Genomic DNA, 13,786 nt, shown 5'->3' on the forward strand with positions numbered 1-13,786 from the left:
CCCATTCTCTTGTAACCAGTACATTAAAACTTTATTCATGCTTCTGTAGCCTCAGGGTTTGATATTGTAATGTGCTCAATTTGCAACAAGCATTCCAAAAATGTTGCTTATGCTGCTAAGCGAGACAGGCAACCAGAACTATACAATGAAAACTTAGTAAGTCGCACTAGATGCCAGAATGCTTCTGAGTGCTGCTTCTCTCTTTAAATCTTCTCATGTAGAGTTCTAGGAGAGACCTTTTTCCCATTTGAGCTTCCATATGAATATCAGAAGAGCCCTGCTGGATCAGCTCAAAGGTCTAAGCAAGCACAGTATCCTCTTTCCCACTTTGTGGAAAGTCCACAAAAAGGATACGGAGGTGATAGTGTTGCTTCCCAACAATTGGGATTTTACAGAAGCTTTTTAATTTTATGGTTCACTAGTATGATTAGTAGCATTTGATAAGTCATCCTCCATAAAGTTGTCTAATTGCTTTTTAAAGCCATCTAAAGTAATAGCCATTACCACTTCTTGTGGCAGCAAATACTGTACTTTAATTACGCATTGGGTGAAACACTTCCTTTTGTCTCTCCCGAATCTGCTGCTAGTCCCTTGGATGTTAGAGGAGAATAATCCTTTCTCCAATTGCACATAATTTTATAAGTATCTATCATGTTCCCCTTTTTCCTAAACTGTGCCCAAAGGTAAATGCAATTTGCATCAGGTGGCAGTGATCAGAGCAGCATGATAAGGGTCTGTGTTAATGGGCAAATTCACTTGGATGCTTCAAAGTCTAGCACCAGAGCAGGGATTTTCCTTGGAACTGGTGAAAGGGCTGCAATCCCTCTTTTGACTCATCTGGTTTCATGAATTATCAACACCTTCATCAGACACTCTTCTAGTTTTTAAAGGCCTGAACATTAATTGCAAAAGTGCATTTAGCAGAAGATCTAACTGAATCATACCCAAAATGTATCATTGCTTATAGGGAAAGTGTTCATCTAAGTCAGGGGTCCTCAAACATTTTCAACAGGGGGCCAGTTCGCTGTTCTTCAGACTGTTGGGGGGCTGGACTATAGTTTGAAAAAAAAATGAACAACTTTCTATGCACACTGCACATTAAATTTTAATTAAATTAAAATAAATTTAAAAATTAATTAACATTTAAAAATTAATTTAAAATGTTTGCTCCTCTTGCTCGGGCTACAGCAGAAGCCCAAGATGATGCCGTGCCACCTGCTGAAAGGGAGAGCATGACCCAAGCGGGAGCCATGAAGGCGTGCTCACCTTGGTCGAGGCCTTCCTGGCTCCTCACCACTGCCCCTGCTGGGCTCGGCAAGGCGGCCATGGCTTGGCCTGCAACCCAGGGACATGGCTCATATAGTTAAAAATAGATTTAAAAAGTTATATTTTTCTTACCTTCAATCCTTTTTTAGTTTCTTTGTCTCTCCCACTCTCCTCTTCTGTTTCCTGCTCCATATTCCCACTCTGTATATGCGTGCAATGGCGGGGGGGGGGGGGGGGGCCAATGCACGCGCAGTTGAGCTTTTACAATTTGGCACATGTGCTAGCTCTCTGCTCAGTTTCAAAGAATGTCTGCGCCGGCTCAGAGCTTTCGGACTTGCTCAGAGATCGTTTTCTCCAAGCAAGTCCAAAAGCTCTGAGGTGGGCCGGATAAATGAGCATGGCAGGCCAGATGCAGCCTGCAGACCATAGTTTGAGGACCCATGATCTAAGTGTTTGGATTTCTCTTTTCCATCTCTGTGGAAACTAAAGCTGCACACACTATTTGTGTGGTTGGAAAAGAGATTTCTATAAGGGCATTATATTACTAGTAATTTTATTTTATTAAAACTTGTATACTCCAGTTCTTGACAGCACATAGATTTCATGCTGGCTCACAATGTAGATTTTTCTGTTCCATAATTTTTCATAGAGCTTATATTATTTTTGGCGCCAGGTAAAAGCCTTTTTATTTAACCATCATTTTAAGAATTAGGGATTTTAGATGTTAACAGTCGCATTTTATTTTATTTTATTTTTTTATTTTTCTTATGAATGTGATTTATTCATTTTTGCTTATTATTGGTTTAATTTAATGATATTCTATTATTACTGATTGTATTTATCATAATCTATTACCTGTTGTATTATGGATTGTACTTTCATTGTTGTTGATATTACGTTCTGTAAGCTGTCTTGAGACATTTAGAAAAAGACAGGACAGGATAGAAATGTTTTATTAAATTAAATAGTTGGTTTGTACTGTATCAACATTTTGATATTTTTATCCTGGTTGGCATGACCCACGCACCTACGTTCCTTCCCCTTTCCTCACTTCTTGTCCAACTGCCATTGTTGGTGCTTCAGGATTTTCATATCTCAGTATTTTGCTTCTTTGATTTGTTTCTATTGTGTTTTAGTTTTCCTACTTCACTATTTCTATTGCTTTACCCCACTTATACCCTAACTTACTCTTTCCTCCACAAAAAAACCTTCTTTGAAGGAAAAAAAACAACCTCCCTCTGTTGACAATCTCTCCAACTGCCCTGATGCTTTGTCACCCTGTTTCCCTTTTCTTCTTTCCCTCTGCTTTCTTCCTCAATTTCACTTGAGGCACCATTTTGAAAGTGTGTGAGCTGGGTGAACAGATTACTCCCCACAAACAGGCCTTTTTTTGCCTCAGGTCACTTTGTAGAGGCCTGTTTGCATTGGCTGGCCTTCAGTAATCAGGCATGGAAGAACTCTGCAGGATGACAGTGAGCTAAACTTTCAAGCTATGCTCTCCGGGCTACTGATACGGGCATGACCTTGTCAAGGGTCTTTCCATCTACTTTCCAAACTACGGTTGCGTTGTGCCCACTGTCAAAAGCTGCAGGGTCTCCTCCAGCAGCACCATCCACCCCACCTACACCTGAATACTCACATGAAGCCTCTCAATCTCAGAAGCTGGCTAAGAGACATGGTGGACATGGAGATGGCCTAGAACATACCTTTCCCCACCATCTCTGAGTGTGCCTGTACCAGGACTGAAACTGACAGCACCCTGGTCTGGTGACCTATGAAGCCAATCTTAGCAACATTGATCTTGGAGGGTGAGATTTGAGATTCCCTGCCATACATGTCAGCCCACCCTCATTCCAAGGCCTCTCCAGCTAGGGTGCTGTTTCCAGCTCTGCACTGAGGGGATGCCCTTGCTGTCTCCTTGTTTGGCCAGTGCCATTTCCCTGTGCAGGGCTCAAGGCTATTATCTGGTGCCTCTGATGACAACTGCCCGACTGCGCCAGATCTCCCCACACAGACTGGGACCAAGGGGCTTCCTGGCTGACTCCACGATCTTGCCAACCAGACTGAGAGGAGACTGAGTTCTTTGACCATTGGGTCCATCCAAGGGATCCAAGTCATCATTAGGTGTCCAAGTTATCAAAGGGAAGGGCAAGTTAGGATGACAGCAATGGTTTCCCACCCTCCATCACCACCATGTCTGCCGATCACCTTGCCACCACAGCCTTACGCCCCCTTCTCTATCCTCAAAGCCTTCATTGTTGACTTTGAATTGGCAACATTTGATGACTTAACTGATCCTCCTTGGATGGAGGCACAACAACATACAGCAAAAGATGTGAATCCAGACTTTGGTGCTGTCTAGATGGAGGGTGCATTGGTGGTGTCCATTTTATTCCTCCCTATATTCCTGAATTATATGAAGGCGTGGGAGATGCTGGCACTGCTACAGTAGACATCCAAGTATCTGGAGGGGAAGTACCAGTCCGGGCCCAAGAACAAGTGATTCCTTTCTTGCTACAATGTTGGTCGTTATGGATTTCACCCAGGGGCATTACCAAAGTATACTCTGGCAACAGCTGATAAAGAGGGATGTCAGCTAAAGTTGATGGTGCGCCAGATCTATGCCTTGGTAGCCCCAGGCCTCCATTATCTCAAACTACGAGGCAACCATGGTCCATTACCAGATGTTTCTCTGGGAGAAGGTGGGATTCCTCATGCAGCACCTCCCAGAGGAATATTGAGCTCTGGCTTGGATCTTCGGGCAGCTACAACGCCCTAATTGGCACAGTGGCAATCCAGTGCCATTCCCGACTTTGGGCAGTGGGTCTGTCCCAAGAGACCTACTTCCAAATTGATTGAAATTTTTGATTGAAAGAGCCTCTTCAGCATCTGGACTGATGAAAGACTAGATGCCACCCAAAAGGCCCAGAGAACCACCAAGAAGATGAGCTTCATAACACCACAGGAGAAACAGTGAGCACATAAGTGGACTATGGGGCCTCTTACTCCTATCAATCCAGTGGCCAGCACTGTTGTTCCACTCCCCAGCAGTAGCTGCCCAACCAAGATGAAAAGATGGTGGCATCTGCCTGATCCTAGATCTCAGGGACATCAAGAAAGTAGTTCCAAATGGTTTCCTTGCAAAACATACTGTCCTCGTTGTGCCAAGGGGACTGGTTCACCTTGATAGACTTGAAGGATGCCTATTTTCACATACAATTCTGTTTCCAAAGGGACTCAGAGACATACCAGATCTTGGTGCTCCCAGTTGTACTATGTACTGCATCCCTCAGTCTTCGCCAAGTGCATGGTGCTTGAGTGAGACCACTTCTGGCTACAAGGGGTTCAGGTTTTTCCCTACCTTGACAACTGGCTGCTCGTTGCTCCTTCCGGAGACCATCTTCTTGACTGGGTCTGCCTCACTTGCCTTAACCAGGGAAAATCTGTTCTTTTTTATGATCTTTGTGCATCACACATATGGGCTTTGTACCTGTACAGAGCCTGTTGTTTGGAAGCCTTTAAAGGGAGTGGGTGTTGATTGTGCAGGAGCCCCTCCCCTCCCTGTTCCAGCAGAACACGGGAAAGACTCCCCTTAGTTTCTTTTCAAACGCCATCATGTCTACATTGGAAAGCACTGCTCTCTTCACTCAAGTGTGGAGCATTCTTTTTTTCCCTCATTCTTTTCCCTTCCAAACCTTCCTTTCTTCCTCCTCCACGGACCTGCTCACTCTTTCTCTATAAAAATAAAACTATAAAAATAGAACTTTGTGCCTGCTTCCTGTCTCTGTTCCTCATGCCCTCACCAAGTTGCCCTTGCCTTTGTTCTCCCCCTCCTTCCCCATCTACTGAGACGGCATCCTTGGCAGCATTGAGGAGCTGCACCAGCTGCAGCAGCAGGCTCCCTCCCTCCAACGGCCATTGCCTCTGCCTCTGCCTGGGCCAGGGACATGTTGTGGGAGCCTGTCCATATTGTCAGGTGTGTGGCAATGGGGGTAAAGCCCCTCTCTGCGCACCAGCCCAGATCTGCATGACGAGGTTCACCAACACAAAGGACCTGGTGCCCCCCTGCTTGCTCAGCTAAAACGCCAGGGAAGTGTTGTCCGTGGCTATTTGGACTTGTCAGTCCTGCTGGCTGGGCTGGAACGCAACCAGGGTTTTCTGCATGGTGAGGAGCTTGAGGTAATTTATGTGTTCCTTCCTGTCCCAAGCAGTCCATATGGTGTGAGTCTTACTGGCCCCTCAGTGCACCCCCCGTCTGTGGAGGGAGGCAGCTGTTGCCAACATATCAACTGGCTGTGGGGGTACAAGGAGGACCCCCTCTGCTAGGTTGGGTTGGTATGCCCACCAGGCCAAATTCAGTTGCACCAAGTGGGAGACAGCAAGCTGCTTCATTCCAAATCTTGCTGAGGACAGTAGGTGTGTACACACCACAGCTAGAGCAGATGCATCTAAAGTCTGGCAAATGGGACACTGCCATGAGCCCAAGAAGGCGCGGAACCTCCCACACTGTAGTCCTGGGCCTTGTCCAAAGTTTTGAGGAAAGGGCAAGCAGGGCCACAGCTCTGTGGCGGGAAGATAGACCTTCAAATCGTTGAGTTGATCCTTGCACTAATGTAAAGAATCAGCTGGGAAGGGAGAAGGGCAGTTACCTGTATCTGTCATTCTTTGAGTGGTCCCCTGTGCATCCACACAACCCACCCACCAGCTCCACATCAGTGTCAGCCAGCTTCAGTCCATGAATTCTTCACAATCCCATGTCCTTTTGGTACCTCTCTCAGTGAAACCAATGTACCTGATCTTGCCTAATCTTGAAAGCTAAGCAGAGACAGACCTGGTTGAAATCTGGATGTGTGACTTGTGTTGTGAACAGCCCAGAGAGCTCTGGCTACGGGTGGTATAGAAATGTAGCAATAATAGATGAGGTGGTGAGGGGGAAGGGGTTCTTGCCAGAACAAGTCTAGCTTGGAAATATGCATGACAACAGGTCCCACATAGACACAGAGCCCGTATTTGTGGATGTACACATGACCACTCAAAACGACAGTTACAGATAAGCAACCTGACTTATTTCTCACTCCAGTGCCTACCATGTTATACATAGACTGGATTGAATTTTGCTACTTTACTGCCCAATCACTTCCTTAGGAGAGATCCTTTTGGAATTCTTCACAGGCCCCTCTACTTTTCACTGCTCTGAATAATTTACTGTCATTTGCAAGCAAATGGCAGTGAACAGCCGTTTTGAGTGTATGGGCAACATATAAATTAAATAAATAAGCATGGCCACCTCATTGCACTCGTTAAACTCCAGATCATTCATGAACAATTTTTTAAAATGCTGGTCCAAATCTAGGTTCTTGGGAAACAGCACGCCTGCCTGCCTGCCTGCCTGCCTCTCTTTCTTTCCTGCTATCAGTGAGCTATCCTGTTCTGCAACCAGTTACGGATTCATCAGAAGACTACTTCTCTTATCAAACTAAACTTTGCAGTCATGGGTTAAGGAAATTGATTATAGGCTTCAGTAGACTTCAAGTCTGCAGTATCTGTAATATAGGAAGCCGCTTTTACCTAGACCATTTATATCAGTTTTTAAATCCCTGAAAGGATAAACTGCTACAAAAACAGAGAGCCAGTGTGGTGTAGTGGTTAAGAGCATGGGACTGGGACTCGGGTGATCTGGGTTCTAGTCCTCACTCAGCCACTGAGCCAACTGGGTGACTTTGGGCCAGTCACAGACTCTCAGCCCAAACCACCTCAGAGGATGGTTATTGTGAGGATAAGATTGAGAGCAGGGGAAGAGGAAGAATGCAGGCCACTTTTGAGTTCTTTGAAAGAAAAAAAAGGTGGAACATAAATAAAGTGCTGTTCCTTGCCATGCTGCAATTATTTAACATATTTGAAATATATGTGGATGTTTTATATCCAATTTCAGACACTGTTTTGTATTTTCTTTTGGTAGAATGGATTTGCTGTAGTTCGACCTCCTGGTCACCATGCAGAAGAAAGTACACCCATGTGAGTATGTGTTGTGCTTAAACTGTTAGATCCTTGAATTTAGAAAACCAGCTCTATGATACTAAGCTGGAAAAAAGGCATTGCTTTCTTATTGCCATCTGATTACAAAGACACTGTATTTTGCAAGTGTTTGTAATGTGCAAGGTCTTTCATTTCAGTATTGTGATTATTTCCTTTTGAAAGAAATTGTCAGCTCAGTGCTGTGCTCAATACTGTACCGCAAGTGTTACTTAAGCATGGGGCTAAGAGGCGGCATGTGGGACAGGCAAGACACTCCCCCCATGCCTCCCATTGAACATCCTTCCAGGCTACAGTGCAACCCTGTGCTTTCACCTCCACAGCTACAGTAGTGAGGGACAAGGGTGCTCTCAGAGTTTCACAGATGACTTCTTCGTATCCTCTATATTTAGCATTCATTCATTTTGAGCAACTTATAGAATAAATACCTAATCAGTGTGTGTGTGTGGGGGGGGGGGAATGTCAGTAGTGAAGCACTTACGGTTAGAGTATGCTATGCAGCATTACAGACAGTAGTGGAAAAAGAGTGCATCACAGTGCAAAAATAGCCAGTACATAAAGTTTTCTTTATAGATTTTCTAAAATGTGTCCTGTAACTCCTCACAAAATATTATGACTGGAGTACATATCCTTACAGGTACTTTACTCATGAACAATTGTGGTGTCAGGTTTTTTTCCCCAGTGTGTATTTATTGCCAAAGTGTGGCCTTCCACTCACGTGAGTTTGTTTTTTAGCTTGAATTTTTGGGCTTCCCATAGTACTGGCTCATAAACAAGGGTAAGTGCTCTTTTATACAAAGTCCCATTTGCCAGTGCATTGTGGGTAAGTGCTTCTGACTCTCTGGCAAAGAGGACTCTGAGAAGCTTCCAAAAGGCGCCTAGCATAGCTCTTTGGAAAAATCACATAAACACCAGGAGTTTCTTCTTCCAGCTACATCAGTATGAGATGATCTGCACTTGTTAGAGGTCTTAAAGGGAAGGACAACCCTGTCTCAGTTAATTTAGTTTTATTTATTTGCATGCAGAAAATGTTTTTTCTGATTAACCATGCATGGCATTCCACTCTAAGATACTTTACCACATGGCAAACAGTTGTTTCTTTCATGCATATGCTTTAATTGTTATCTATGTTGTCATTACTTAAGAATGTCTACACACTTCTTGAATTGGATTGCTGTAGTTTGTTCAGCAAAAGCTGATAAAAGTACCTGAAAAATGTTGCTTTTGCACCCAAAATACATTGTGAAAAAGTATCACCACATAATACACATTGGTGCAGACCTGTTTGATTTGCAGGCACTATGATCAAACAACTAATGGAGTTTATGGAGAATTTGTTATATTTTTTTTAGCAAGGAGCATTGCAGGATGAACAGTATGAGTATATGATGGATGATAAAGGTGAATGGCAGTAACAGATACAAAAACTCAATCTCTTAAATTGCTAAAACCGACCTTTTTTAACATATATTTACTCTCTCTCTCTCTCTCTCTCTCTCGCTCGCTCTCTCCCTCCCTCCCTCCTTTTTTCTCTGCACATACATATAAAAAATGTTCCTTCTGACATCATTTTGCCACGATCATTTTAATCATTTTCCACTGTATGACGATATTTTACATACAGGCTGCAACTCTTGTAACAGTTACATGTGGTTTCTCTGAATTGATGCCCCACTCTTACTTTGGCAATATGTAGCTATATCTTCCAACTGAAATACTTTGTTTAATCAGGCAGCCTTGGTCACATTGCAGAAAGTCATTATTTGCCCATAGTGACAACAGCGTATCTCCCGGTCTGTTGGCTGCAACACATGTAGTATGTTAATATCGTTATGTTCTCTGAGTTTCACTTGATTGGGCAGGATTACTCTAATATGAAGGAAAGGGTGCCAAAGTAACAGCAGATGGGCCAACACAGGGAAGCCAACAGGACTGAGAAGGGTCAGGCAAACTCTTTGTTGTTTTTGTGTGTATTCCCACTGCCACCACCCTGAAACCAGTTCTCTTGCCTTGCATTTTGAAACAGGAGAACATCCAGCCCAGGTAATTCACACTGTCACCCTCACAGTTACTGATGTACCAGACTGAAAACCATTTCTTCATTTTGGAGCAGCAGGAAAGACAGTTGATAAAATGTTAGTGTTTTTGAAAATAAAATCAGTGTTGGCATTCAGAGTTATATTTTCTGTGTATGCATGTATCATATTCCATTGTCTTTCAGGGGCTTTTGCTATTTTAATTCTGTGGCAATTTCAGCCAAGCTTCTTCAGCAGAGATTGAATGTGAACAAGATCCTCATAGTGGACTGGGTGAGTGAAAAAGATTTTGTGTTAGAACACTCCCACCCTTACCCACACCTTCAGGTACAGGTTCAGAATGTAAGAACTGTATGTCAGCAAAACTGCAAACACAGAATTAGTGTGCAGTAGACGCGTATGAGCTGGCCATTTTTTTGTTTTATAGGAAAGTAGTGGATTAACACATTATGAAATTCTTCTGGTCATCATAGTTTGTTACTCCTTTGGCCATTAAGGAAGATCAGAATAAAGGAACAAATTGGCAGGCTTAACCCTCTGTTCTCTTCATGCTGCAATCTCAAAAAAGGATCCCATCCACCCCCCAACCCCCGGCGCTTGAAATTAGGCTTGAAAAACTTTCCTAATTGCTGGGTATGGAATTCATCTTCAGGTGTGTTATGGAGGTGTGCATGCAAGTTTATGTGGATAAATGAGTGCATGGATATGTGTGTATGAGTACATGGTTTGGCCCCATACACCACTGACATGAATTCTAGAGGTTACTGTGAGGGAATGTGGCCTGTGGACTGGGAAGTGTTCCTTCCCATGCTCTAGATCCACCATTATCAAGTAAACCAGGTATTGAATTGCCTTGGTTTACTGAGCTACTTATTTTGCTGTTGCAGCAAGTATTTCTACATATACCCTCAGCACCCGCAGCAACTTCGATCGCTTCATACTGATGCACTCTCAAGACCATTTACAAGATGGTAATGTGGCCCTTGCTATCTGTCCTTTCTGAGGCTCTACAACAGGCAGGCAATTTCAAGTAGTCCAGAGGCCAGTTCCACCCCTGATCCCTGTTGTCTGGGTGCACTTTTGGTGCAACCTTGGCTTGAATAAAAGCAGAACTTATCCTTAGTTCATGGTTGGAGCAAACCACCATTTCCCTCCCCGCCTTTCCCTGCAATAATTTTGGAGAAAACAGGGCCAAATGTTGTTTTGCCTGCACTATGTAAGATAGATACCTTTCCTTCTGAAGAAGCTGTCTTAAATAGGAGGGTGAGGCAACATGTTTTGTTATAGAGGGAGCCTTGCCTAGCTTCTCACTCTGGAATACGAACAACTGCAATATCTTTCTTTCCCATCTACTGCTATGCAATAAAAAGTTTGACTATCATCTGACTTCTGTATAATTAGTGGGAAGATAGTTGTCACGTAAGGCATGATGTGGGGGTGAGGGAGTTATCATGTTTGCACAGTGCCCAATAGCAGATTGGAGATTTCTGTGATTTCCTGTGTCACCTCTTCGTCAACATTGTCTTGGCCATCTGTTTCCTTCCTGTTCTTCAGCTGTATCCTTTCTCAGCCAGCCTTACTGTTTGGGCCATTCTATAGCTGTCACCAAGCACTGGAAGAGGATCCTTTTCTAACTGGGGGCATGTGAGGTTGGCCTGGTCTCTTCAGTTAAAGAGTTAGAGTTAATTCTTTCCTCCTTACTGTCTTAATACTCAACAGTCCCAATTTCCTTTTCTCAGAGATGCAAGCTCCCATTGTGCAGTTTTTGGGCAAAAAACCAAACCAAACCAAAACTCTTGTGATCAAGAGGCAATGGGGCTTTATTCCATGTTAGCATGCCTATATGCTTTCTATGTATATAGACAAGGAAAAAGCTTTCATGAGAAGATCTTTATGTGCATCGCTTTTCTCCTACAGACATCCCACTAAACATGCTAATGTTTGGGGAGAGGCTGCAGTATTGCTCCACTGCCCCTTAATTGAGTGATGTACTGTTTACACAGTAACACATGAAGGGGAATAGCATCATCACTGGAAGAAAGAGTTCTTATAATGATAACTGACATTATATCAGGCAACTCTTTGTATTCAGAAATATAAGTTTTACTTTTATATTTTCTGTTCCATGAGTTGAAAGGGTGTCCCCATTTAGGATAGTGCTCCTTTTACAACTAATCGTAGTGAGCTGCAAAAGTCTAATAATTTATTTTGTCTTACCTGTGAATATTTCTTAAAGACATAGCCTTAAGCAGTTATACATATCTTGGTATCATTGAAATGAAATTATGTGCCCTTCCCTTTGTAGCCAAGCCTTTCCCTTTCAAGGGCTTTTGAAGCATGAACATGAGAAAGATGTAGTAATGCAATTAAAATTTAATGTAGACAGCCACTCATGTAATCAGAATTTTCATATAATATAATCTTTATCCCTGAAGGATGTACACCATGGAAATGGTACTCAGCAGGCTTTCTACAATGATCCTAATGTTCTTTATATTTCACTACATCGCTATGATGATGGAAACTTCTTCCCAGGCAGTGGAGCTCCCGATGAGGTAATCATAAAACTGATAAATGTATATTTACAACATTAGAAGTAATATTTATCTCATACTCATAGCAGCCATGTGGGCAAAAGAACACTTAGTGTTTCTCTACAGTTGGTGTGTTGGGTGGAAGGAAAATCTGATTTCTGCCATTTTGAAATACAACTGTTCTGATTTTTAGTCCTCTGCAATTATCCTTCAATACCCCCCTGCTCAAAACCACAACACCTCAAGGTAATTGAAGCTCAAATGTGTGGGCAGGTAAATCTAGTGTTTCATTAATCTTCTTGAACACTGGCTGGTATTTTTAAAAATGCAAGCTGTCATTTAATATCATTGTTCTCTTTTTTCACCAGAAGAGGGCATCCCCTACTTAAATTATACTTTTCCTAATCCTGGAACGTTATATATTCTAGCTTTCCTTACTATCCCACCTTTGAATGGGAGCTAGCAGTGATGGTTATAACAAAGTTGCATTCTATGCTAAAGTAGTCTGGAATCGTGGCAGGTATTATAGCCATGGTATTATTTAAGCCAGGAAATAAGGAATTAAAATACAATATGTTCTTTAAAGGAAGAGTTTTTCAAACACATTATGTCCCGAAGAAAGGATAGAAAAGAACATTAGAATTTTGTAGGAATTTTTTTTTCTGCCAGTTTATGTAAATGACAAGGAGAGGTGTGTTAAAGTGGGGAATTGTAAGACTGTATGTTCTTTTGTGAAGACATGAAAAATCAAACACGGACCATATGTGATTTCAGCAGAGCAGACTGTACATGCCTGCATAAAAATGAGAGTTGGTTTACATAGAGTGGATGGGTTTGGATAATACTTGAAGCCCAGGGTGGCTGTCTGCTTACCGTGGACTTAAAGTTACTGTGGGGAGGCAGTTCCTGACCAGCCCAGGGTGCACCATGCCGGAGCACTGAGCAGAACAGAATGGCAGCTGCCGTAAGTGGATACACTTGGCAGCTGTCATTTGTTTCCCTGCCCCAACACTTCTGCCAGTGCTGGTAAAGCAGTATTGCTCATTAGCAATCCTAGTCTCCTGGTTTTTGTAGGCATGGGGAGCAGAAGGTGCCTAATGGTCAGTGTGAGGTGGCCTGTGCCCCCGCCCCATTACTTGGCCATGACACCACTCAGCTAACCTGTGCCATGCCTGAGAATTGAGATGGGGAGTACCCAGGGAAAGGCAGCCCTCCCCTTCCTACTTTTTAGTTGCAGTGTGTTGCAACAGAGATTTGGCATGCTGCAGCTGAGCATCAGGGAGGGTGATATAAACTGCTTAATGGAAATCCAGTGCAAAACAGCCCATGCTTCCTCTTCACCAGTTAACTGGGCAGGAAGAAGAGGCCCATGGGACACCTTGTGCCAGGCCAGTGTGAGGTGCTCTGTGTCCCCCTTCCTGCTGTTGCCCAGCCCAACTTCATTCTTCCTAGTGGTGTGTGGGCAGGAGTGATTCTGCTGGTCAGTGCCCTGCCCTGAGAGTCAGAATTGTCCCCCGCAATCCAACTAGCAAGGACTTCCTGAGTCAGGTTTTGGGGCTGGTGGGAAGGGCACACTCAGCTGCCTCCTCTCTAGGAAGCAAAGCTAAGCAAGTCTCTGCTCTACCACAGGCCTCTCATGTTTCAAGCTCTGAGTAGGGCTTAGAAAGAGGAGGTACGGATCAGTCAAGAGTCTGATCAAACCAGGGCAGCAACCTGTTGTTGCCATTCTTCCAAGGGATTCTTATGTTTGTTTGGCTTGGCCGTAGGTTAGCATATCATCCAGGTTCAGATAACACACTAAACCATAGTAGTTTTCCTAAACCCCGGAACAAACCAGTCATGGGTAATTGTGGTCATTTTTAACCCACCCCAGAGTATCTTACAAATCACCCCAAAGGAATCAGGGTCAGTGGCTTA

At 43.5% G+C, this 13,786-nt stretch overlaps 1 protein-coding gene across 14 annotated transcripts in view; it reads left to right on the forward strand.

Annotated features, from left to right (window-relative positions):
- The window catches only part of HDAC4 (histone deacetylase 4), a 261,456-nt gene that overhangs the window by 187,504 nt on the left and 60,166 nt on the right, over positions 1-13,786 (forward strand). For all 14 annotated transcript variants that reach the window (XM_044431666.1, XM_044431678.1, XM_044431663.1 and 11 more), the window contains 3 exons: positions 7,226-7,281; positions 9,521-9,608; positions 11,771-11,890. In XM_044431666.1, coding sequence (XP_044287601.1) covers positions 7,226-7,281; positions 9,521-9,608; positions 11,771-11,890 — 264 coding nt within the window. The remainder of the gene's footprint in view (positions 1-7,225; positions 7,282-9,520; positions 9,609-11,770; positions 11,891-13,786) is intronic.

Source organism: Varanus komodoensis, unplaced genomic scaffold, assembly GCF_004798865.1.
Source record: "Varanus komodoensis strain SLA01 unplaced genomic scaffold, ASM479886v1 scaffold23, whole genome shotgun sequence".
Classification (NCBI taxonomy): Eukaryota; Metazoa; Chordata; class Lepidosauria; order Squamata; family Varanidae; genus Varanus; species Varanus komodoensis.